At 44.5% G+C, this 26816-nt stretch overlaps 1 protein-coding gene across 4 annotated transcripts in view; it reads left to right on the forward strand.

Moving 5' to 3' along the window:
• PHACTR1 (phosphatase and actin regulator 1) overlaps window positions 1-26816 on the forward strand; it is a 373767-nt gene that overhangs the window by 176249 nt on the left and 170702 nt on the right. Inside the window, exon 1 of one of the 4 annotated variants that reach the window (XM_056854197.1) lies at window positions 14897-15161. The exons of the other annotated variants lie outside the window; for them this stretch is intronic. Coding sequence (XP_056710175.1) covers window positions 14906-15161 — 256 coding nt within the window. The 5' untranslated portion in view covers window positions 14897-14905. Of the gene's footprint in view, window positions 1-14896; window positions 15162-26816 lie in introns of those variants that run through there. 4 annotated transcript variants of the gene reach the window in all.

Here is a 26816-nt window from a genome sequence, read left to right on the forward strand (position 1 = left end):
AGCGCACCCCCGAATCACCTCCTCGCCAGTACCCGCCTCAGAGGCCTCTCAGGCAACGAGCAGATCAGCAGAGAGCCAGCCGGAGGTAAATTCCGAGCGGAGAGTCACCACGACAGCCCTTCCCAAAGGCAAGGTAGGGATGGCGGGCCGTGACACCGTCTAACAAGATAATACAACAATAAAGCCCCATTTTAAAAAAAAATAAATATTTAGGATGGTTTTTCTAGGGTAACCTTAGATCTCCTCCCCAGAAAAAAAAGGGGAGGCTAGAAGCCTGGTTAGAGTTCTGATATTCTGTAATGAGATGTACTTAAGACAGAGGAATTCAGAATATTTATCCTGAAAATACCGGATCCGGTCTTGCAAATAATACTGTTGCTGCTCTACCTTCATTCATTTCGGAGAGGCTTGTGCAGAGGACACTGGGATGCATACAGCTTGTGCCACTCCTGCACTTGGTAGTGTTTCGTTGTTAGACCTTAAATTCACTATTTCCTTATTTTGAATGACATTGGCTTAAAAGAGGGGAAAGAGAGAAAGGAAGGCAGAGTGAAAGAGGGAGCTAATCACAACCCGCTGGCCTCCATTAGAAACACATCTCTGCATCAATTACACGTTTTATAAAAGGTAACATTCAGTCTGACCCAACCCCAGAGGTTAGACATCCTGATGCATGCAGGGAAGGGAAGGAGAAACTATGAAACTCGGTCCACAAGTGACAAAATATTATTAGCCCACACATGACAATACATTTCTTTGACTTTGTACAGGGTTATTTATAATGTGTTACTTTTGCATCTCTCTCCGAGATGCATTTGTCTTCCATCTGTAATTGCGGTGTGCATTGTGTGGGTGTCCCTGCTTGCTTAAACGCCCAAGTGGGGACCATGGCCTCTGCTGAGCTGACAACTACGGTGTACTTTGTAACTGCCAAATCACTGGGGAGCAGCAGGAGACTAATTGCAGCTGCTGTTAAAGGATGCAATTGTAAATCCCATGAACCAGAAATTCAGACTACTCTGACTTTAGCACTGGAAAACGCCGTCATCTCTGTTGCCCCTCTCCCCCCCCCCCACTAGTGGAGGAGGTAAATGAAGAGATCCAGTGGTTGCTGTGTCAGACTAGGATCTGGAAGACCCAGGGTTGAGTCCCCACCCTGCCATGGGAGCTTGTTAGGTGACCTTGGGCCAGTCAAACACTTTCAGCCTAACCTAACTACATCGCAGGCTTGTTGTGAGGATAAAATGGAGGAGAGGAAAACTATGTAAGCGGCTTTGGGTCTCCACTGGGGAGAAAGGCAGAGTATAAATGAAGTAAAATGATAATGAAATGTTGGATTAAGCCTGATGCCCCGGTACAAATTCCTATTATGCCATGCAAATATTACAGCATTTCTTTACTCAAAGCCTATCCTCTTCAAAATTACACTGGTTCCATTAGTATAGCCATTCTTAGGAGGTGGTGTTAATCAGTTATGGGTCACAGCCACTGGCCAAAGACAAATATCTGTTGCCATTTATGCACAGCTGTTTCCTCGCAGTCACCCCGCCGACTACTTCGGAGCTTTGCGTTGATTATACTTGCATTTTCCGACGGTCAGAGGTCGCCTCACTCTTCCCGCTCATTTCTGTGCATTTCCCCCACATTTTCTGGATTTTTGTTTAACCAGCATCCAGAAAACATGGGGGAAATGCGCGGAAACACATGGGGAGAGCAAGGAAACCTCTGGCGGCTGGAAAATGCAAGCATAATCAAAGCAAAGCCCCAAAGTAGTCAGCGGGGCGACCCACAAGGAAACAGCCATACATAGAAGGCCTGTGAAAATTGTAAGATAAGACTGAAAAAAAAATATGTGGGTCTGCGTAGCATAGTCTATTCAGGTCCCTTTAACCCGACTGCCTTTTCTGTCAGCAGCCCCCCTGTAGCATGCCACTGCTGGAAGCCAGTTCCATACGCATGGGACCCCATGTGGATGGACAGCGACATTTCAAAGACAAAAGGCTCATACAGAAATGTATTTATTGCACTTGTATCCCATCTTTCTGGAAAGAGTTCAGCGGTCATGATGTGATCAGCATAGAACTGCATTTATAGGTTTCCAAGACAATCCCTGTCCAGGTCCTAGCCAGGGTCAGGCCTGATTAACTTCAGAATGGGAGCTATAGAGCAGCATTACAAATTGAAACCTATTATACTAATCCTCATTTCCAGTTTTGTTTCCTGTTGGAAGATAGTAGCTGCTTTTCAGTCAGCATCAGGATAACCTTAAAATAAGCTGCCTGACAGTTTTCTGTTCTTTCAGGCTATGATGGTACGTGACTTTTCTGGTAATTGAGGTTTTTAGAAATATGATTAGTTAGATTTCAAAACAGCCTGTGCGTTTACATTCCTCTTTGAAATGTACACCCATACCAGCCAAAATTGCGGTAATATTTTGGGCAGGCAAACAGCCACCAAGACACAACTCACAAGTTTAGGAAGGTGCGGTGCAAGAAGAAACAGGCATGCTCAGGAAGCTGGTTAGGTTTACCAGGCCCAGCTTGACAACCAGCAGAAGACCAGGGGCTGGGGACATGGGGGGGAAGGAGACAGTAACCAGTGGAAGTGTCGTCACATCTGGAAGTGACATCACACTGTCACAACATTAAAAAAAAACAAATTTCCTTCCACTCGCCACTCCACTGCTGGCAGGCAAAAACTGCTGGTGCGGCAGGAGATCTCTCTCCTCCCTAGGGTTGCCAGCTAGGGTTGCCAGGTACCTCTTTGCCACCGGCAGGAGGTTTGGGGGGCGGAGTCTGAGGAGGGCAGAGTTTGGGAGGGGAGGGACTTCGATGCCATAGAGTCCAATTACCAAAGGCCATTTTCTCCAGGTGAACTGATCTCTGTCACGTGGAGATCAGTTGTAATAGCGGGAGATCTCCAGCTACCACCTGGAGGTTGGCAACCCTACTCCTCCAGTGGGCCTATGGCAACCTTAGAGCTGGCTGTGAGGCAAAAACAATTGGCCAGCCTTTGCAAGGTCTGTTGGGAAGCTGGTGCAAATGAGGCCAGGGCAATCTGGTTAGTCCCAGATGTGCATAGTTTAAGATCAGCAGGGCAAGTCTGTATTGTTTAGCCCAAAGCTGGTGAGAGCATTTGGAAACAATATTTGGGGACAGGAAAGGATATCAGAGCTTGTAGATGTAGCCTCTACTTGTAAATCACTCAGAGGAAAACAGTGGGAAGGAAAGGTTAAAAGGAGACAGCAGAAAGGAAGCCAGTGAAGGGAGAACTGCTGAAGACGCTGTTTGTAAAATGTGCTCATCCTTTGTATTGAAAGGCAGCTTTAAAGCAATGAACTGAAATTCTCAGCCCAAAATTTGCAAGGAAAAAAATACTTAGCAGTGCTCCAGATGTTTTGCTTAGAATGAGCTTCATTGGCCTGGAATATTGAAGTGTAGCAAGAGTCTCACTGAAGCATAGTTAATGCTTTTGATAGGGTTTATTTCAGGGTATTTGATTTGCATTTCAGTGTCTTTCACATGGCCCACAGAGACATGTGAGGAGAGCATTTAGAGATGAAAATGTGGTATAATTTTAAGTTTGCATTTATTTGTATAAAATATGTCATGTTGTTTAAATTAATTTTTATGGTTTATTAGTATATCAAAAATTATATTTTTTGTATTTATATGTTGTTACTGCCCTAAGCTTGGCCTTGCCACGAAAGGGCAGGGTGCTAAAACAAACAAATAAATAAATTGACAGTTATATACCTTCTTCTGTGAGAGACAGTCTTGGTGTAATTCAACTCTGGGGTGGAGGAGGCAGAGTGTTGCCTTTATTACATTGTTCATATGCTAGTCAAGAATTTCTAAGCACTTCACAAATCTGATTAAGTGCTAGTTTACGGGCATCAGTGTTTTCAACTTACTTTAAATCAAATCTGAAATTTTAAAATGTTAAACTCTTTCGTTTAGAACTATAGCAACTGGCTCATTAATGACCATAAAGTGGGCAGCTAATTAAATAGAACAATGTCCAAGTGTAGATGGCATATTGGATCCCTGATTATTATTTTTCTTGGCCCATATAGTGCTTAGAACTACTTAGAAAAATCAACTTTAGAAGAATTATCTTAATCAGGCTACTTTCGCCAATTGTTCCATTGCTAAATAACTATTTTACAGGGGATAGCTCCAACTAGAGCTTACATCTTTTGACTGCGGCAACATTGACTTTTGCAAAGATTTGGAATGGTTAAGAATGGTTAATAGAATGGTTAAGTTTAGACATGTTTAAATTATTAAAGTTAACTTCATTGCAAAGACATCAAAATGTTAAACAAATAACTAGACAATGAGTTATTATTTTAAAGTTGGGAAAAGGGATTCAAAAGTACTAAAAGAAGATGTAATTAATCTAATGTATAGATTCAGAGCGTTACACATTGTTTGGCTTGATCACATGAAACAACAATTTCTAAGGTGTAAGCCTAACATTCCTTTTTTTCATTTTTTGTTTACTTTGTTTTTGCTAGTTCATAGAATCATAAGAAGGGACAACCAGGGTCATCTAGTCCAGCCCCCTGAACAATGCAGGAAATTCACAACTACCGTATTTTTCCGTGTATAAGTCGATGTTTTTTGCTAAAAAAAATTAGTCAAAAATTGGGGGTCGTCTTATACATGGATGGTGAATGCACAGGGGTTAAAGAAACACTACCTACCTTCCCGCAGCTGCCATAAAGAAGCTGCCCGAACCGCCAATCATTTCACTTAGCTCTTCCGCCAACCAGTGCGCGCACTTCCGCCAACCATTACATGCTGACCGCTGTGGCAAGCCAGGTTAGGCAGAGCAGGAGCTCTCCCTGGCACTCTAAATGAAAAAAGGTAGAAGAAGAAGAGTTGGTTTTTATATGCCAACTTTCTCTACCACTTAAGGGAGACTCAAACCGGCTTACAATCACCTTCCCTCCCTCTCCCCACAACAGACACCCTGTGAGGTAGGTGGGGCTGAGAGAGCTGTGACTAGCCCAAGGTCACCCAGCTGGCTTCATGTGGAGGAGTGGGGAATCAAACCCAGTTCTCCAGATCAGACTCCACTGCTCCAAACCACCGCTCTTAACCACTACACTATGCTGGCTCTCACGCTGGCTGGTAGGTACAGTATATGAGAAAAGTTATATTTATACAATACTAATATATAAATAATAACAGCAGTGATGCAGTAGAGGTTATGTCTGGAACTGAGAGTAATGTATAATTTCTTAGTATGTACCGGTATCTTAAAAATATTACCTACGGTAAATATGGTACTAAATATACTGGTAAAGTTGTTCTGTACTAAATATACCGGTGCTTTGAATATTTAAAAAAATATCAAAGTTGTTCTGTTTGATGTTTAAAATATTGATTTCTTAATTTGGGTTCAAAAAAATAGGGGGCATCTTATACAGGGAGGCATCTTATACACAGAAAAATACGGTACCTCCCCCCCACACCCCCAGGGCCCAGAAGATGTCCAAGATGTCCTCCCTCTCATCATCTGCTTAAGGTCATAGAATCAGAATCAGCATTGCTGACAGATGGCCATCTAACCTCTTCTTAAAAACCTCCAGAGAAGGAGAGCTTACCACCTCCCGAGGAAGCCTAATCCACTGAGGAACCACTCTAACTGTTAGAAAATTCTTCCTAATGTCTAGACGGAAACTCTTTTGATTTAATTTCAACCTGTTGGTTTTGGTCCGACCTTCTGGGGCACCAGAAAACAACTCAGCACCCTCCTCTGTATGACAACCCTTCAAGTACTTGTTTGTTGTATAATATTAAACTTAATTTTTTTTAATCAGAAAAAAATAAAATCCATACTTATTATATGATTAATGAATAAATTAACTGGGTCATTGAATTGACTGACGTTCTAGTGCATTGAATCCAATTTGGGCATAGAACAAAGTTAATTTATATCCACTTTAAAATGTCTATACTATCCTATATTCCTTTATAAAGCTTTTCAATGGTGGTAGGGAGGTTGAATAGAAGTTGTTGTTGTTTTTAATTAACTATGCCATAGAATTCACACAGAATCATTTTTATTATTATTTCTTAAAGTATTAGTTTACTCCAGCTTTGCTTTGTGATTGCTATGCATTTTTAGAGAGAGATTATTTTCCATTTATTGGGAAATGCCACTCATGGCACACATGTTGTTCTGAGTGTTAATGAAACTGAACTCTGAATATGGTGTTAAAATAATGACATGCAGCAGAACAAACACATACTCTTCTTTTATGTGGCTTGTCCTTTGTACCAGTCCTTGGTGAAAGTTCAAGCAGCTGTATGTGGTCTTGTAATATGACAATGAAAAAATAAGAAACAGAGGAAGCTGTCTTTTCTTGCTTCAGCCACACATGCATAACCTCTCTTCAGCCATTACGTCCCCACAAACTAGGAACTCACCTGTCGTGCATATTGGGAGCACACAGTCCCCTTGATGCACCCAAGCTACATGATTGCTGTTTTGTGTGAATTGGTCAATACATGGATTTTCCATGTACGTACAGCTACCACATATGTGAAAATTAGGGTTCTGGTTTGTATATATGGAAGCTGTACATGCATGGAAAATCCACACACTGCCCAATTTCCAAAAAATGGTGTCCGCGTGTATCAGATGCACTATGGAGACCAAGCTATTCTGATACACTAAGTTGGTAAGCTCCCTGTGAAGAGCGATATAGGATTATATTTCAAGGACTGAACATGTATATTCTTCCAGCACATTCGATCCAGAAAGCCCTCACGTTTTGCCCAAAATTATCCTGTTCATCTGCCCTGAAGATGGTTTTCAGTAGGAGCTCACTGTTGGCACCATCCAAGGGTCCATTGACCTAACTGAGCTCGCACTTTATTTTTACTTTTTCAGTAATGTTTTACTACATCTACACTTTAGCGGAAATGCAGGAGGAAGGTCCCATGCCATCATATGCAGAATGTAACAGCACAGTCTCCTCTATTTACCAAGAGCCAACCTGGTTTGCTTGTGCCTGCTCCCTAGCAAATAACTTCCCCAATTTGTGTTTGCTTTTAGGGGTATGTCTAATTAACATTTTGTTGGTGTTGTCATTCTTCCTGGGTTTTTGGCTGTTTTCTGCCCTGGGGACAAAAATGGCCATTGAGTGAGATAACGAGGAAGGGCACTTGGCTGAAGAGGGGTAGAAACCTGCTGATTTAGGAGTCTTTCAAGTATCCCTGAGTTAACAAGTTGATATTCTCCTAAAACATTTTATACGAGCCATAGTGCAGCACATGTGAAGCTAGCAAGGCTGTCCATGCTCAAAGAATCACCAGTATGAATCATGGAATGGTGTACTAAAGTTAACCATATGGTCAGCATGCAGTGTGTTGCATGGGAATATCCAGGGGGGCAGTACCCCTCATCGTTCCAAGGCAATTCTACTTGGAAGAAAATTCCTTCCTGACCAAAGTAGTGTTTGCATTGCTTGTATGTTCTCTCAGTTGATTTAATTTATCCCCCATGTTGTCAACATGGATATGTTGTCATCTTGGATATGTAACATTGTGACATCATTATGTTCACAATTTGATCCCTAGTCAGCTGGAACTACCCATGTCTCCAATCTAGAAAGAAGAATGTTGCACATCAAGAGGGAAAAGAGCAGTGACCAACAGGCACTGCACAGGGTTGGGGGGAAATGTGAATATTCACACAATTAAAATGGGGTATGCATGAAATGATTCTACACCCAGTACATCTCCAAAAATCGCTATCTGAGGGGCTGAAAATAAAAAGTAGAGATTCTTCAGCACAGCCTTAATTAGGTCCACAGGGTACAAAACAAAATGAAGAGCAATGGAAAGAGTTCCCAAGCTGGATAAGCTTTCTCTTATCTTAGCAACAATGTTAAGGTCCAGGGTGAAAGGAAGGATTTTCTGATCATCACACCCTTTGTGGAAAGGCTCCATGAAATAGTGGGTTATATGCACTCTTTTGTATCCTATCTGCTCTGTCAAGTTTAATGGAAGACGTTCAGAAGATAGCTTAGGCCAATATCCTTCCCAGGAGTCTAAACTTCCTAGAAAGGAACTGGGGTGTCCCAAGGCCTCATTCCCCCATCTGTCATACAATTTATGAAGTTGCCTTATACTGAGTCAGATGGTTGGATTATCAAGGTCAGTATTGCCTTGTCTGATTGGCAATAGCTCTCAGAGACTCAAGCAGAGTTTTTTCACATCACCTATGACCTGATCCATTTTACTAGAGCCGCTAGAGATTGAACCTGAGACCTTCTGCATGCCAGAAGAACATAAGAAAGGCCCTGCTGGATCAGACCAAGGCCCATCAAGTCCAGCAGTCTGTTCACACAGTGGCCAACCCGGTGCCTCTAGGAAGCCCACAAACAAAACGACTGCAGCAGCACCATCCTGACTGCTCCACAGCACCTAATATATTCGGTACACTCCTCTGATAAACCAAGCAGGAGCTCTGCAACTGAGCCACAGCCCCTCTCCATTTCGCCCCCACACCAGAAGATTTCCATATTGTACAGAGGAACTTAACATTTGATGAGATGAGGAATCAGATCCGGAGAAGGCATTAATTATATTGTCAAAAATGTCTTGCTTCATTTCAGTGCTTTGCCTTTGTAGCCATCCAGAAGGTTACATATAGAAACAGCATTCTATTCATGGAACAGAAACTGATTGGTCTTTTTCTGGTTCCTGTTAATATGAGCGAGATTTCAGCGCTATATGAACACAAGATTGACAATTGGTGCTAAGTCAAGCACAATGTTGGCGGATGCTGTGAACGCTTCTACTCACCTTTCCAACAATTGCTGAAATCTATATCTGCAGCAGCCCCTCTGCCCCACATTGCCCCAATTTGACACTTGTACGATGGCTGGCATTCTCTTTCATTCTGTCCTCCTTTGTTTTTTGTTTTTTAAACGCCTTATGATATTTTAGCTCCCTCTGTATGTTTTTTTTTAAAATTTCCTGTGGACTGTTGCTTTGTAAATGTTCATCAAGTCACAGCTGACTTATCGCAACCCCATTGGGTTTTCAAGACAAGAGATGTTCTGAGGTGTTTTGCCATTGCCTTCCTCTGCATCACGCCCCTGGTAGTCCTTGGGGGTCTCCCATTCAAATACTTGCCTTGGTCAGGGCTGAGTGTGTGTGACTGGCCCAAGGACACCCAGAAAGTTTCCATGGCATAAGTGGGGATTCGAACCTGGTTTTCCCAGATCCTAGTCTAATACCTTAACCACATACCATGGTGGCTCTCAAAATTAATATTATAGGCCACATCAAAAACTGTTTTAGGTTCAGAGGTGAGAGAAATCCTTTTAAATAAATAAAGTGATTTGCAGGTTCTCCACACAACCTGTTTATTGGGCTTATGGTTGCCATGTTTCTTCCCTTCCTGTAAGAGATATAATCCCATTATGGTTCAGACTGGATAGCATTCAAGCAAGACCAGCATGTTACCTGGTCTACCTGACATTTCCTTTTGCAGAGTTATTATTTATTATTTACATAGGGTTGGATCCCACAGAAAATCTATGCTGACAGTAGGGATTTCTTTCAGTGGAACAGAATCTCCCTGCCTCCCCTCACACACATCGTAGCCTAAAATTCCTCACCCAAAAATGCTGTTGCCGAGTGACCCTCAGGAACAGTATTGAGGGGGGAGGAATGAAGGAATGAAGATTGCCGAAGGAATGAAGATTGGCAAGAATCACACATACACCCCAAAGTCAGCAGAAATTTCTGCTGGATCCAACCCCTAGTGCCTTCAGGGTACATATTGGGTGCAGTATGTGCTTCTGAAGTAGGAACTGATCTCAGCTACCATCTCAGCTACCAAGGGGAAGGGAATAGGAGGACAACATTTTAGGTGCCCAGGTCACTCTGGAGGCCCACGGAGCTTAACAGATCACCTGGCTTGTTTTTATGTTATGTCTGGGTGGTGTGAGGAGGAAGCTGGAAGCCATTAGCCATGGGGGCTCTCAGCCCATTCCCAAGCCCTACCGCACGACATCCTTTGGCATATAAGTAGGATTGCCAGTCTCATTGTGGAAACTGAACAGGTTGCTGGAGGCAGTTTTGGAATGGGTGAGGGCTAACAAACTGAAAATGAATCCTGACAAAAAGGAGTTGCTGCTGGTGGGGGTGGGGGGAAGGTCTGGCAAAGGAAATGGAAGGTCTCCTGTTTGGGATGGGATTGCACTCCCCCTAAAATAGCAGGCTTGTAGCTTGTGAGTGCTCCTGGACCCAGGCCTTCTGTTGCATAAGCAGGTGGTGGCAATAATGGCCGGGGGCACCTTTCACCAACTTTGGCTGGTGAGCCAGCTGCAGCCCTTCATAGGCAGGAAAGGTCTTGTCACTGTGATGTATGCCCTCCTACCATCTAAATTAGATCACTGAATTACACTTAAAAGGCTATATTTCACTCACTATTCAACTGGTTCCCGGGGTTGTCTCAGTGGAGGCCTATGATTTCAACTTCCCTTTGCTCATCATTTGTGGCCCTCCCAGCTTGTCCTCCCTTTGCACAAGGGTTTCTCATCAAGCTATTTGGCATCACCTTACTTTTTATTAATGTTTACCTCCCTCCTTATAAGAGCCGAACAACCTCCCAAACCCAGTGAGATGACCTATCAAACTATATTATAGAACTAGAGGCTTCTAACCCATTAGCTGAGACTTTCCTGGCTGGAGATTTTAATGCCAGGATAGGCAAAGATGATCTCTCTTTGAGATCAGTCACGCATCTGGATATACACAAAGTCCCTTCCATTTCTTGTTTTTTAAGACTATCCAAAGATCTCTCAGTAAACTATGCTGGGACTCTTTTGGTAAATTTTATCATTGCCTCTGGTAAATTAGATCACTGTAATGCACTCTACATGGGGCTGCTCTTGAAGACTGTCCTGTATCTACAATTGATGCAAGTGCTGCAGCCAGAGTGTTGACTGGAGTAGATCGTAGGGACCATATCACTCCAGTCTTGTTCTATCTACACTCTCTTCCTATTTACTTCTGAATTCAATTCAAGATGCTAGTATTGATCTTTAATCTGTATATGGCCTGGGACCAACATACCTTAAGGACCACTTTCTCTCACGTTTCTCCCTTTCCTGAATTTTGCATTCTCCACCTGCTGTTATATTTGTATTTATTTTATGGAATTTTGATATTTTGCTGGTTTTCTTTTTGTTATGAACAACCTTAACTAGGAAAAGGTATAATAAAAAAACTTTTATTTACTTATTCACTAGGTTTCAACCCTGATTTCTCCTATTAGAGATTCAAAGTGGCTTACCAAGAAGGGGGGAACACCTTGGAAATAAGATTGCATTACAGTATTTGCACCCAAGTCCCTAAAGAATGGATTTACACAACCCCTTTCCTTCCCTCAGTTCTTGACTACTGTCAAAACTTAGTTTGCCCTAAAATCTTGATTTTTTTATTAACAATTCAAAAAGATTGGGTGACACATATCCAAGCAAGGATGGCAGAAATGTTAATTTGGGTAAGGAAAACCCTGGGAAAAAACTCCACCTGAATCAGCCTTGAGTCATCTGCAGTGACTCAGCATTTTTGTTCACAGGCACTGGATAGTAAAGGAAAAGTTCAGTAAAACTTCGCTTTCGTATCCTTTAGTGCAATATTTTGTCTCATCTGTTTGGTGTTTGGTCAAAACAATAGGACTTATTCAGTCGTCTGTGCAATATGCTTTTTAAAAAAATCTTCTTAATATTTAACTGGTTTTGCTGGCTGGTTTAAACTGTAGAGAACAGCTGGTGCCATCTGTTAATCCTGCAGAGAATGCAGAAGAATATAATGTAAGGAGCCATGTCTGCCTAGAATATTTTCTGGTGTCTTCCTGCATTGCCTACTCCACAGGGTTGTATTGTGGTTAAAGTTGGAAAGGACATATGTCACCTTGAGATCTTTGGGGGAAGGGCAGGCTAAAAATGTAGTAATAAATAAAATGTCTATAAAGAAGACAGGCAGGTTTTTGGTGGTTTTATCCTGGTTCCTGCTCCTCTCTACTTTTGTAACTTGGTACTTTAGAATATCCTGTACCATCTTTCTGCCACTAAAGGCACTAAAATGGGCTTAAACTGGGTTGATCATATACAGCGTTCTTCAGTGGTTCCCAACCTTTTTTTGACCAGGGACCACTAGGACTTTTTTGTTTGGTGCAGGGACCCCAAGGTCCAAAATAAAAATTCAGAGAATTTGAAAATAAACTTTAATCATAACTGTTAGTTAAACATTAAACTTAGAATAATATTTGAATATGTTTTTTTATAATAGAGAACTTTTAATTGAAAATATTAATTTATTATGGGTTTATAACTTTGTTTCGCAGACCTTAATTTAGTTCTTGCGGACCCCTGGGGGTCCATGGACCCCTGGTTGGGAACCAGTGTTCTATGGCATGGGTTATTTCTATTGGGGGAAGGGAACTTGACTCTTGCCTCAGCACAGGGTGGACAGAAGAAGCCTTGATGAGCCCTGGCAGTTGCATAATTCCATTAACAGCCATGATTTTCTCATCTCCCCCCACTCCACCCCTCACTGTGTTACTTTCTCCAGTTCACTCAAGGTCCAAGGCTCCTGCAAGCTGTCTGTGCTCCACACTCCAGTCTCATTCCTTAAGCACAGCCAAGAAAGCCCCTCCAACTACTAGGCAGTGTGTGATAGCTCTCGGTTACTGAGGGAGACGATATGTTCGATGGACCAGCTGGCTAGCAAAGATTTGATTTCAGTTAAAGGCTGTGTTTGGATATTACAGCCTCTGAGGGGGGATAAAATCCCTGCCTTGCCTATAAATATTCAGCGGTGATAATGCAGATCTTCAGGTCAAATGTACTTTTCAAAGAGGAGTGGGGGAAACAAAGGGAGAGCATTCACCCTGAGATTAGCAGACTGAATAGCCTCAGAGTCTGCTTTTCTTCTCAGTGACCCTCAAGCAGCAGTTCTGCAAGGGAAGGAGGATTCCATTTTGGACAAGTTTTCCCTGATGTCACCAGTCCCTGCTAGCCTGTCTCAATGGTGTCTTTGTCAAGCAGAGGACAGATATATCCTCTCTGTATTTTAAGCGAGAGACGCCAACATAGAATCCAAGAGGAGGTGGAAAAGAGGTTTTACAGGCGACTGGGAAACTGGCTCCATTCCACACACGGAGCATAGAGAGCCTTGTTTGTCTTACAGCAGGCCCAGGGGCTTCCACCTAGCCCACAGAATAAGCTCCCCATCTTAAAGACCTCTATTATTATTACTAATAAACCGAATCCTCTTGTCTCAATTCAACACAGCCTTTGCTAAATCAAATTGTTTTCCCAAAAAAATCAGAAGGTGTCTCGTTTTCCCCTTAAACCCATTCCAAAATTCATACCTTCTGGTTACACCTTTGGGGGGGGGGACATTACAACCCAGGCAAGGCCTTGTCTCACCACCCCTTTCCCATCCCTCAATGGTTATGTGGCAGAAGGCATCCAGACTGTTGAAATGGAAGCACCTCAGGGCCCTCAGCACTTGAGGTGCTGTCTTTTTGTCATTACAGATGCCAAAGATGAATCCAGGCAGGATTTTTTTTGGGGGGGGGAAGGAAAAGCAGTGGCTGCCAGGACAAAGTGTGATGAAGCCGAAGCTGAGCTTAGGGTGCGCCATCTCTGAACTTCAGTGGAACTTAGGCTCGGCTTCTAATGTAACGTCCCTTTCCCCCAATTTCAGTCCAAACTTTGGCATCATCTCTTCTTGTGATATTCCACAGATGTTTTCTCCTAAGCCTGTCATGACGCAGTCAAAATTCTCTTCGACTCCCCCTCCTTCCCTGTATGAATAGCAACAGATGTTTTGGCAGAGCCTTCTCTTAGGATGTACCACTTTAACCTCCTTTTCTATGTGTGAACAACAGCTGAGTCAGAGCAACAGCTGAGGTGCACAGGGGAGAATTCTGCCACTGCTTCTGTCGACACGGTGAGAAGGTATTAAAAAGCCCTTTGCCTCTCCCTAGCAATAAGTCAGTGGGCAGATTCAGTGTTTATTATTTATTATTATTTTTAAATATTTATACCCCACTTTTGTCCCCAGTAGGGACTCAACGCAACGACATACAAAACTGTTATCTCCCCCATTTTGTCCTCACAGCAAGAGCCCGGTGAGGTAAGCTGAGAGAGGGTGGCGGGCCCAGGGTCACTCAGCAAACTTCCATGACGGAGTGTGGATTTGAACCTGGGTCTCCCAGATCCCAGTCGGATACTCTGATCACTACCCCATACTGCCTTTGGCGCATTGCTCAGTTCAAAACAGGGCTTCTTTTAACGTGGTGGAAGTGGAGTCAGCCTCTTTTGTTTAGGTGCTTGACGAGTTTCCCTTTTTGTGTGTGCGGAATGGTAACTGTAACAAAGCACGGTTCAAGTATTGCCCAGATTTGCTGGCCAAGTTGTTGTGTTAAGTATGTGAGATGGAGACCAATGTTTGTGGGACGAGAAAAGCACAACGCTGCCATTTGCATGCTGAGGTTGACAATGCTGTAGGGAAGAAGGGAGTTGGGAAGAATGGCCCCCTCTGCTTTGCTGATGAGGGAGCGGGTGTCTGTGCTTGCAAGGTGAGGCGAGGCGAAACAGGTCTGGCCAGCCAGGGTCCTCATATCGCAGCCCAGCGCATCTTGCGGCGCCAGTCCTTTGGCTTGGTTTAGGCAGCTGGGTCACAGAGGTCACCCAGGGCTCAGGCTCGGAGCCTCCCTTCTTGCTCTCGCTCTGCCTTTCTCCCTGTCGCTCCCCATTGCTTCCTCCCTCCCTTTTTAATCTCTGTGTGTGAGAGAGAGTGAGTAGAGGGGGGTGTGAGTGTGTGAGGCAGATAGACGCTAAGGAGAGAGTGAGCGGATGGCGGATCCCACCCGGACCAAGCAGCCCGGGATGCTTCCTTTCTCATCCTCCTCGGGCTGCAGGGGTGGCTCGGCTCCAGACAAGAGTGAGGAGAAGCTGAAAAAAAGGGCTTTCTATCTGGTGAGGATGAAGCCACTGAAGGAGCCCCTGGCGAACAACAACAACAACGTGTCTTTTGTGATACACTGTCACTTAGGCAAGGAGATCAAGCACATCTGCAGCAACTGCAGTCGCGGCGAGGAAGCCCCCGACGGTGAGTTCTGTACGAGAAAGAGCGGGGGAGAGGGAGTGTTTGCTTGTGGGGCTTGTTGTGTGAACATGTGTGCCTTGCTCCCGGCTACTGGATGCTTTGCTCGCTACTTCAGGGACTGCGGGAGGAGAGAAAGAGGGGGCAGGGGATGAAATGGGTTTGGCAGCTCTTGGGGGAAGGGGGAAGCAGTGTTTTACGGCTGGCGGACAGCATCCCAGCATCGGCGGTTAATGAGACCTCTCCTCTGTAGCTGCTATAGGGACTGTTTTGTGTCTTGCTCGCTTTCATCATCATCATCACAATGGCTGGAGGAGACGAGTCTTTCCTCTATGGTACATCAACTTTCCCCCCTTCCTCTGTCAAGGAGCTGCAGTAAGAGTTTGCCTGACTTAATTTTTGGTCCTGGTGAGAGAGGCTGTTTTGCGTGGAATCCATCTCCTTCCTGGGATGCGTGCAGAGTTCTGGGCTGCTATCTGATTGGGATGTACGGGGGGGGGGGCGAGGGGTGCCTTTGGTCAGACCATTGTCAACAGCCTTGTCCCCACTCTGGTTGGCACTGAATGTAGCGGTCCAAAAGAGAGAAGACCCAGCAGAATCTCAGGGGGGTTTGGACAGGTAAGCAGATCCCTTCGGTGCGTCTGCAACCGCAAAGGAAATGTTTTGAATGAGCAAGGAGAGCGATTTTTTTGCCAGAGTCAGCAACTCAAAAGAGGCTGAAAGCGACAAGAGGCATAAAGCCAGCCAAGGAGAAATGCCTTCCGAGACGTTGCCAGCGATATTCTCTCCCTCACCCCCCCTCAATTCTACCTTAGTTTGTTTTGCCACGATATGCCACGTTTGACTCCAAATCTAAAGGTTATTGAGTTAGGATCGGTTCAAATGGATGTGTGAGAGCTCATTTCCTGAAGGTCAGTGAAAAGGGTTTTTGACTGCAAATCTGAGGAGGAAAACATAACAAACCTCAGAGCTGGTTGCTGTCTGCAGTTGCAGCCGTTTGATTTCACCATTTTTGACACTCGGGATGGATTCTGAATGGTTACAAAGGCAATTCATTTATTCTGCTCAGAAGTATGAAGTCTTGTTTAGCATCTGGCAGCTGCTTTTCATCCAAGGCCATTGTTAAGAAATAGCTATTTTTTAAATAAATGCCTTTCACAAATTTAATAAATGAAGACTTGCTAGTAGAATTGCACTTTGTTCTATTGTACTGCAGGTGAAAGTGGACTACATTGTTGTGAACTAGGGCAACAGGATGGCTTTCTGATAAACAATAATCAAAAACTTCCATTCTAGTTGTACCACAGTAGCCAGGAATAGCAGCCCATGTCTGGGGTACAGATCCCCCCCAACCCTCCTGCTTATTACTGGTGACAGCCAAAGACCACTGAAAACTGAACCTAGAGATTTGCACAGCAGGTGCAGCCGCTGACTTTCAGCCTTAGCATGATTCATGCATCCCCAAAAGCACACATTAAAAATATATTCTGCCAGCTTTAATTTAATTCAACTTTTAAAGCATTGCATCCGCTCTGTGTAGCGACATCTCTAGACTCAAATTTCTGAATGCTAGCGTTGAGGAAAATGCTCATTATAATATATGAACACATGTAAATCTTACAACATAAACTCCAGCTCCAAAGGCATTGCAGAAAGGTTTGCCAGATATGCAGCAATCCTATCAGTTAATGTCAGTCAGTAAAGTTTTTAACCGGCAAAGGGATGTAGACTTAGAGTCATGCCTCATGTCAGAGGAGAGAATTCTTAACCTTAGAAATGCAGAAGCATGTTAGCACAGCTTTCTAGTACATTTTTATCCTGCTGTTCCTCCAAGGAACTCAGAGTGGCAGACGTGGTTCCCGTCTTGGTTTTATCCTTACAGCAACCCTGTGAGGTAGGTTGGACTAAGAAAGAAAGAGGGATGGGTCAAAGGTCCCCCAGCAAACATTGTGGACAGTGGGGATTTGAACCTAGATCTCCTAGATTATAGTCTGATGTGCTAACACCTACACTATACTAGCTCTGTCCAAACTTTTCCAGTTCGTTATGCCCCAGGGTAACCAGGGACCACTTCAGAGAGCATCGTTGATTCAGGATCTGAATCTCTTGGTAATTTTAATTGTATTTACAAGCACTGCGGAAAGGGGGTAATGTGATATAAATTAATCTGCTTATTTATGTGTAAATCAAAAGCACATTGTGTAGGCAAGGGGAGCTAACCTTGATTCTCCCCACCTTAATGTATCCCCCCTCCACACACAATACCTCAGTGTATGAATCATATTTCCTCCCAGCAAGGTTCTGATATTGGAAGTGAGCTGGGGTGGGGGGTGGGAGCAAATACTAAAGGAAATGGATCACAGAGAGGTGAGGTGAGGTGAAGGAGAGAGCAGGGTTTGCCTCCTTTTTGTATTTTAAAAAACTCCCCCTACCCCATTTGAAGATCCCAGAAAAAGAGGGGGGGAAAGATTACTTATACACCAATGGTTACCTCTCTGCACTTGCTGTCCAAGTGGGAATTCTAACTGTCAATAGTTGGGGATACTTTCTCCTCTCTGCCTGAAATTTGGAAAGGGAGATCTCTTGGGTGAGGAGTGCACAGGAACACAAGAAGCTGCCCTATGCTGAATCAGACCCTTGGTCCATCAAGGTCAACATTGTCTGCTCAAATTGGCAGCGGCTCTCCAAGGTCTCAGGCAGAGGTTTTTCACATCGCTTACCACAGGATCCTTTCAGCTGGAGGTGCCAGGGATTGAACCTGGGACCTTCTGCATGCCAAGCAGATGCTCCACCACTGAGCCACAGCCCCTCCCTGTGCAATTCTAGTGCAATCCCAGTGGAGCTCATCCCAGTTAAAGGCAGTGTTGTGTTTCTCACTGAAACCAACTGATTGCCTAGTATCTTAATTCCTACGTTTTTTAAATCAACTTTTTAAATGAACGAAGAACTGATCCCAAGCAATGATTATTTTGTTGCACAGCCCTAGAAGTCATATGGTAGGCAGACAGCAGGATGTGTTGATTTTTTTTATTATTATTATTTAAGAACAGGGGCTTTTGTAACATGCTTTATTGCAACAGGGATGGACCCAGAGAAGAATTTGATTGTGTGGCAGGAAAGATCAATGACAGGGGAGCTGGTACTTTGCAGGAGCAAGGCTATGCTCACAGATTCAGATGGTTTCTGGAGTACTTATAGCTATGTACGTAAAAGTATCTGCAGAAATCTCTATCCCTTTTAAGGCTCAGAATTCTGTCTCACAGTCCCTCATCCTTGTGCTAGAGCATGAATTTCTTTAAAGATATACTGATGAATCTAAGAGTAGATTTAGCAACACATTTTCTGTTTACACAAATACACCAGATGGGTCCAAGGTAGAAGAAAACATCAAAATTGCAAAACTCAAGAGACTTGAATACCAAGCAGTTAACCAGCACACCAGGTGTTTCGCCAACACTCTGTGGAGAAGTACTTCTTTAGAAAGCTCCAAGCACAGAGCTGTGTTTGAGCAAACATTCCAGCCCATCAGTTTTCTCACCTGGTCCTATGAGAGCTTCAAGTTCTTTAAAAATAAATGGAATTCCAGATGGAATTGGGCAGTGCAACTGCTTTACAAGATGAGCTGAAACACCCTCGTTTCCCATTCTTCTGCAGCTTTTATGAAGGTACAGAGATATTGGCCAAACAAAGGTCAGTAATATTTAAAAACCATCCAACTTGGTTTAATAAAGATGCATCAGAGAAGGAAAACCTCTTGGCATTCAAAATATTTCATTCCCCAACCCATGCCAGTAATGCAATGCAAAATTCTTGGCTAGTATTTACTGAGGTGGTAAAGCGGGGTATAGAGTGTACCATTTCAGACTACAGGTGGGGCTCACATGGTTTTCCACATAAAACCTTCTCGCCACTACATGTCAAGGAGAAGGTAGATTTCTAATCAGGCCTTCTCCTTGTGGAGATGCCAACTCTGGGTTGGGAAATTCCTGGAGATTTGGGCAAGGGGTGAAGCCTGGGGAGTTCAGGGTTTGGGGAAGGGAGGAACCTCAGCAGGGTATAATGCCATACAGTCTTCCTTTGAAGTGCCCTGGTTGTCTTATAGAGTCCAATAAAGACAACTAGGAGGAGGTTAAAAAGAGCAACAGTTCTTTATTTAGCTAAACACAGACCTGGGGGTGAAATAACCCACAAATAAGATGCAGAGTTACTCACCCCCGAAACAAAGGAAGCTTAGGATCATTTATGCATTTGCATGGGGCAGGCCCATGGCTGCTGACAAGCAGATTGATACACAAAAGCACCAATGCACATTAAGTGTCTACTTCACTCTAATTAGCATAGCCATAGATATTGCCCGAAGCCGTCTCTAAGCAAGTTTTAGGTCTTGTGATCTTGGAAGTAGAAAACACATTCCTAAGGATGAAGGTAATTTAGAGCTTTACTGGTGAAAGGCCATACCAAGCACAGAGAGCATGATTTGTTGGTTCATGGCTCCCAGATGCCAACTTCCCCAAAGCTTCCATGTGGGTGCATATGAGTACATAGTATTTTATACCAGCCCTTATATCTGGGCATTACACCTTCCAAGGGCCATTTTCCCCAAGGGAACTGATCTCTGTAATCTGGAGCACAGTTGTAATTCTGGGAGATCTCCAGGCCCCAGCTGAAGGCTAGCAACCATTCCTCCCTGATATGCTAGATTTCTATGTGGGTGGGATTTTTTTCATTAAAAAGTAAGCCTAGGTACCCTCCTGCTGTCTAGAGTGGTAATATTCAGCCAGGACCCAAACAGATGTGACAGGGGAGATTTATTAATGGATCTCCCAACCTAGGTTTTTTTTTGTAGAGGGAGTGAGTATATAAAACTTTGCAGCACCTGCACCAGAAGTGGGGGTGGATTGGACATGGGAAGAGGGAGACTGTAACCCACCCACCCACTATACAATTCCAACATTTGCAGATGTTCCCCTATTAGTTCTGCAGCACAAAAAAAAGACTGCTTGAATCCATGGTCCTGTCTTTTTTCCACAGCAGGTCTAAAAACCATCTTCAGGGGAGAAGGGGTCAATCCTTGTGTAGTGTTTCTGCAGTGACTATATAGTCTCCTCCCCTTTGCAGCTGATGAAAAGTTAAAAACAAGGAGAACTGGGCACTGGTCCCCCAGTTTGCATAGGGTTGCCAACTTCCAGGTGGTGGCTGAAGATCTCCCCTATTACAACCGATCTCCAGGCGACAGAGATCAGTTCACCTGGAAAAAATGGCTACTTTGGAAGGTGAACTCTGTGACATTATACCTCACTGAAATCCCTCCCTTCCCCAAACCCCACCCTCCTCAGGCTCCACCCCCAAAATCTGCAGGTATTTCCCAACCCAGAGCTGGCAACCTTAAGTTTACATCTTATTTCAGCATTCAGTGTGTGCGCTGCAAACGCATGATGGAAATGAGAGGCATACACGCATCATGTTGTGTTTGTTTCTTCCCTATTTTCCAAACTGCCACGATGGAAGTAGAGACCTGCTACAATTCTTCTGCTTTGTTCTGCACTGTTGTTTCTCTGTCCGTTGTTTGGAACATCCTTAGATCGGATTAGGGCTTTTCTGAATAGGTGCGATCGTAAATGGCTGCAGTTAGCGGTGGCCTCTGTTATCTTCATTTTAGAGCTGGTCAGGCAAGACTGTTAAAGCCCCTGAACCATATGCGTATTCATAATGGAAAAACAGAGCTATGGAGGGAAACTGCTGGGTTTACAGCTTGCCCGCAAGATAGCAATTTGATTCAATAATTACTTTTGTAGGAAGCAAAATAATCACTTTGTTTTACTCAATAGCTAATGTTTCATTTAACAGCGGAGCAAATTTTTCTACCAGGCTGTTTGAACAGCTGAACCCAGAGTCCTAAAACCCAGGTGGGAATTGCAATTACATGTTTTTCTCCTCAGGAAGAGGAGGCACTTCTCCTTTATGGCCAGCCAGATCTCCAGCTTCTTGTACCTCCTTAAGCATTGGTAACAAGATCAACCAGCAGGGATAATGATGCATCAGGAGGCCACATGATAAGCAAATAAGACACAGTCCCTGGATAAAAAGCCTTGGAACAATTCTCTCATTTGCACTCGAGTGGCATCTGGGAAGCCTGACTATTTCCTGTTTTCCTTGAGGACCTGCAAATAGACTTACTCCAGTCTAAACCCTTTCAAAGCCATAGGCCAAAGCCGAACTAACTCTGCATATGATTTCATTGTCTCTTGGCTTCTTCACAGATTAAGCAAAGTGTTGGGCTAGGATATGTGAGACTCAGTTTCGAATTCCCACTCTTGCTAGCTCCGGGTTGGGAAATACCTGGAGATTTTTGAAGTGTAGCCTGAGGAGGGCGGGTTTGGAGAGGGGAAGGACTTTAATGCCATAGAGTCCAATTGCCAAAGTGGCCATTTTCTCCAGGGGGACTGATCTCTATTGTCTGGAGATTGTTGTAATAGCGGGACATCTCCAGCCACTACCTGGAGGTTGGCAGCCCTACTTATAGTGAATCAGACCATCAGTCCATCAAGGTCAGTATTTTCTGCACTGACTTGCAGGGGATCTCCAGGTTCTTCGGCGGAGGAGGTTTTTCACCACCACCTCTAAACTGAGCCTAGTCAAGATTATTAATACGGTGGACTGACCAATCACATGCCAACACATCAAAATTTCCAGACACAATAGTTTTGCACCACAGAATCACAGACTTCCCGTACATATAAAGGTGTAAGGTCAATAAAAGCAACCCCTGGTTAAAATTATCACATTAAATTGATAAAATTGTAAAATATTCTAACAATCATTCTCTAATAAAGCTCTGCGTATTTTAATAGCAACAGCGCAGAACTTGGCAGTTTGGAGCGTAAGTTGAGGGAGAGAAGCTCCTAATAGTAGCTTCTTTGCCAAAAGCTCAACTGACTCATCAGGGAATTTACCAAGTAGGGGGGAAATAAGCTTTGATCTAACTTTGTGGTAGAATGGGCAACATATCAGTGCATGCTCAATGGTTTCAACGTCCCCTGTTCCACACGGACATAACCTCTCTGATCTAGGGATCTTCTTATATTTCCCTTCTAAAACAGCCAGTGGTAGGGCCTGGCATCTGGCAAGGGTAAAGGCCTTTCTATAATTAATAGACTCGAGATGATAAAAATAAGCTGCAGGTGAGACCAAGTAGCTAGATTTATCTAGATTCATCAGGTACTAGGAAAAACTGAGCCTTTTAACAGGAGATGCTGGGTACTGAACCTGGGATCTTCTGCATGCAAATCAGATGCTCTACCACTCAGCCACAGCCAAACCTCAGATGGGTTTCCTCTTCTCTCTCCCTGTGTCCCGTAGGCGATCTAATCATCGCAGGGCCGGATCTACATCTTTTTGTGAAGGGGAACAAAAGTACAAAATGATGCCCCCCATGTATTATATACATATTTTTTCTTTATACATACGTATATAATCACCAAATAAAATCAACAACTCTTTTAAATGATAGAATAAAATATGTTGAACTGTTAATGAATATTGTCGAAGGCTTTCACGGTCAGAGTTCATTGGTTCTCGTAGGTTATCCGGGCTGTGTAACCGTGGTCTTGGTATTTTCTTTCCTGACGTTTCGCCAGCAGCTGTGGCCGGCATCTTCAGAGGACACTCCTCTGAAGATGCCGGCCACAGCTGCAGGCGAAACGTCAGGAAAGAAAATACCAAGACCACGGTTACACAGCCCGGATAACCTACGAGAACCAATGTTAATGAATAATTACACTTTTATTTTTTTAATCTATCTATAATGTTGGAATATTCCCTCAACCCTTCTGCACACATAAAAACCCAACTCAAGGAGAAAGTTTTTCAGTCTCGCCTTTTCCCGGACTTTTTAAAAATACAACACACATGGTTTTGACATGGGAAACACCAAACATACCCCACGCTCCTTCGCAGCCCGATAAGGTATAGCCCAAGAAAAACTTTATCTGGTAATTATGCTACTAGAAGCTAGAATGTCTAAACTGAAGCTACTGTACTTTAGTCACTAGAGAAGACTCACTGGAAATGCTAGGAAATGTTGAAGACATTAGGGCCGTGTTGGCGAACCTATGGCACGGGTGCCACTTCCAGCACTCGTAGCCCTCTCTGCCGGCACGCGCGGTTCCTCCAAGCCGCTGGCCTTTCCGGCTCTGCCCTGCCCCGGATGGGGGAGGCTGTAGCCCAGGGGTGGGGAACCTCCGACATCATTGGCGGTGGCCCCCGGACTCTCCCACAGAAGCTGCCACCATTGCCGCCACTGGAACGTGCGTGGCCGGCCAGGTGGGTGGGAGAGCGGGGAACAGAAGCCGAGTGCTCACACTCGGCATGGCCGGCGGCTTCTCCGGCGCCCTCTGGGCCTGTGCGGGTGGAGGGGCGCGGCTGGCCAGTGGGTGCGAAGGAGGCGTCCTCTGCCCTACCCTGCTCGCCTCTCACAAGCCTGCCGCCGCCGCCACGCCCCACCGAGTGGCAAATCCAAGGCAAAACCTCCCATGCATAAATGGCCTCTTTCTTTTTCTGTCTCCCTCTGTCCTTTTCTTTCCCTACTTTTCTTTCTCTTCCTTGCTCCATTTCCTTCTCCCTTTCTCTCTCTTTTTCTTTCTTTCTCTCCCTCCCTTCCTTCCCTTTCCTTCTCCCTTCCCTTCTTTCCTTCCTTCTTTCCCTCCAGCGACTTCTCCGGCGCCCTCTGGGTCTGTGCGGGCGGAGGGGAGTGCAGTCCTATTCCACCTTTGAAGTGCCCACAAGCCATCCTTCAAACACCTTTCCATTTGTCTTGATATGTAGAGAGAAAACACTAAGGAACTAGTTGCCAATCTCCAGGTACTAGCTGGAGATCTCCTGCTATTACAAGTGATCTCCAACCAATAGAGATCAGTTCCTCTGGAAAAAATTGCCACTTTGGCAATTGGACTCTATGGCACTGAAGTCCTTCCCCAAACCCCGCCCTCCTCAGGCGCCACCCCAAAAACCTCCCACTCATGGCGAAGAGGAACTTGGCAACCCTAGCCTCTCCCTCTGGGGGTGGTATTCAGGTTAAATTGCCGCATTGGCACTCGGCGATAAATAAGTGGGTTTTTGGTTGCAGTTTGGGCACTCGGTCTCTAAAAGGTTCGCCATCACTGCATTAGGGAAAGAGGAAGACCCACCATGAGTAGGGTTGCCAACCTCCAGGTGGTGGCTGGAGATCTCCTGCTAGTACAACTGATCTCCAGCTGATAGAGATCAGTTGACCTGGAGAAAAAGGCCGCTATGGCAATTGGACTCTATGGCATTGAAGTCCCTCCCCTTCCCAAATCCCACCCTCTTCAAGCTCCGCCCAAAAAACCTCCCGCCAGTGGCAAAGAGGGACCTGCCAACCCTACTTCTCCCCCTGTGTTTCGAACATGCCCTAAGCTCACCTCAGAAGTCTCACATGCCCAAAGCCTACCATGGCCACTGTCAATGCATGTTCCTTGAAAGGGGGAGGGCAGGAAGACAAGGAATTGGAAGCTCCTGCAAGTGGAAGAGCAGATGATGCCTTGGCCGGGGGGAAGGAGGGAGGTTAGCAAGGCCAAGGAAGGTAAGCTGGGGGTTTATGTCTCCCATTGCATAGAACTTGACACCTTTGAACATCTCCTCAGGAACCTTTAGCTCCCCCTCCTCTTTGCTCACCATAGTCTCACCCGACTAACAGCTGCAGCTTCAGCCTTACCAAGGGCTGTGCCCCTCCCTTTCCCAACCCCCCCACCTCCTAGCAGCAGCCTAATCAGGGGAGTAGGGCACGCACACTGCAGAACGAGCCATCTCTTCCGGGCAATTGAGCCTCTCTGCCCATTGCCTGGGGCACCTGCCCCCCCTCCCCCGAACCAGCCCTGAGTCATTGCCCTTACATATAAAACAGCCTTAAACTGAGTCAGACTATTGGTTTATCAAGGTCAGCACCTGACTGGCAGCAGCTCTCTAAGGCCTCGACTTGAGGTCTTAGTTGATCCTTTTCACCTTGTGCCTGCAAAGCAGGTGTTCTGCCACTGAGCTATGCCCATTTCCTACACTCTATGGATTTATGGATGCAAAACGTGTATTCGTGAGTGCAAAATGTGTTTTATCAGCTCTCAGAAGCTAAGCAGGGTCGTCCCTGGTTAGTACTAGGATGGGAGGCCACCAGGGAATACCAGAGTCAGTATGCAGGAGAAGGCCACCTGTTAGCCTCTTGCCTTGAAAACCCTAATAGGTTACCATAATTCAGCTATGACATGAAGGCACTTTATGCACACACATCTACTTTGCAGGTAATATTTACTCATGTTGTACCCTTTTAACCCGTAACATGTGAAGCAGCTCTTGGAGATGCTTACTTTAGTGTGGTTTTGAAAGTCACTGGTGTACAATCATACCCCAACAATAAATGAATTGTCTGCATTTTTTTTTACCACCTTAAATTGGTCTATCATGCCTGCGATGAGATATTGGCCATTTCTGCACTAATTCATTACCACATAGTACCCTCATTGCCAATTTGTAAAGTTTGGCTGCATGTTGGCTATTCCCTTCATCCTGAAAACATTTCACCCTGAAGGGGGGGGGGGAAGCCTTACGTTCCCAGGGGGAAAGTTTGCAACGTTGGGCACGTGCAGGACACTTCCCCCCTTTTTTTAACTTTGGGCATACACTTTTTTGCCCCCAGGCAGCGTGGCTTTGATTCTGGCTCCCCACTTCCCCTCTTCTGTTGGCTCTGCCTGGTGACCCACACAGCCACTATAAACATGTAAATCGTGTGAAAAAGCAGAGAAAGCGGACGAGCAGAGCAGAGAGCTGCACGGCCACATATCCACTCATGCCACATTTTTTTTACAGTTCTCATCAAGATCACAACAAAGTGAGGACCTCTCTTTCCCCTGCTGCCCCTCAAGTTGGTAGTCTGCAAAGAGAAGGGGGTGGGGTTGGTCAAACAGTCCAGCATTTGTTTGGTAGTTTTTGTAGTTCAAAGATCTAATGTTGCTTTGGTAGTCCAATAGCTCTTCAGAAAACAAATTAAAAAATTAAAAAGAGCAGAAAATGTGCAAAGGAAAGGGAGGGTAGTGCAAAGAGTCAGTGATCCAATGTTCCTTCATTCCTTCACGATTTTTAAAAAAAATACACGGAAAATATTAGCAAGAGGAGAGGGGGAAATTGGGAAGGTATTGGGTGTTTTTACCGATGTGGGTGGGGAACTGAATACGAAGTAAAAATGTCTGCACCTCAAGAGAAATCGTCCTAGAAACAGTTGGAAGGGAAACATCACCATAAAAGTGTTTGTGGGTAAGACAGCAATACAACGTTCGCAAGATCGCTCCAACCCCAAACGGGGGTGGGGAGGTGCAGACAAGAATAAATATGTTTCTTTTAACATTATAAAGAATTGGTGCAAAAACGACCATTGTTAGTCAATTTGATTATATCAAACAAAACTATAAAGGGGTTTTTGCAGTCCTAAAGGTAATTTTTCTGTATCTGTGCAGTTGAAAACTGTGACAACAATGTGTTCTTAAGGCTCAGAAAAAGAAAAATCTCCAAAAGTAATTTTTATGTTTTTACAATTGCATGCCTTGTAAACCAAGCTTTCTTTGGGCAATTGGGCTCATTCAAATTCATACAACACCTGAG

The sequence above is a fragment of the Euleptes europaea genome, chromosome 8 (genome assembly GCF_029931775.1).
Source record: "Euleptes europaea isolate rEulEur1 chromosome 8, rEulEur1.hap1, whole genome shotgun sequence".
In the NCBI taxonomy this organism is placed as follows: Eukaryota; Metazoa; Chordata; class Lepidosauria; order Squamata; family Sphaerodactylidae; genus Euleptes; species Euleptes europaea.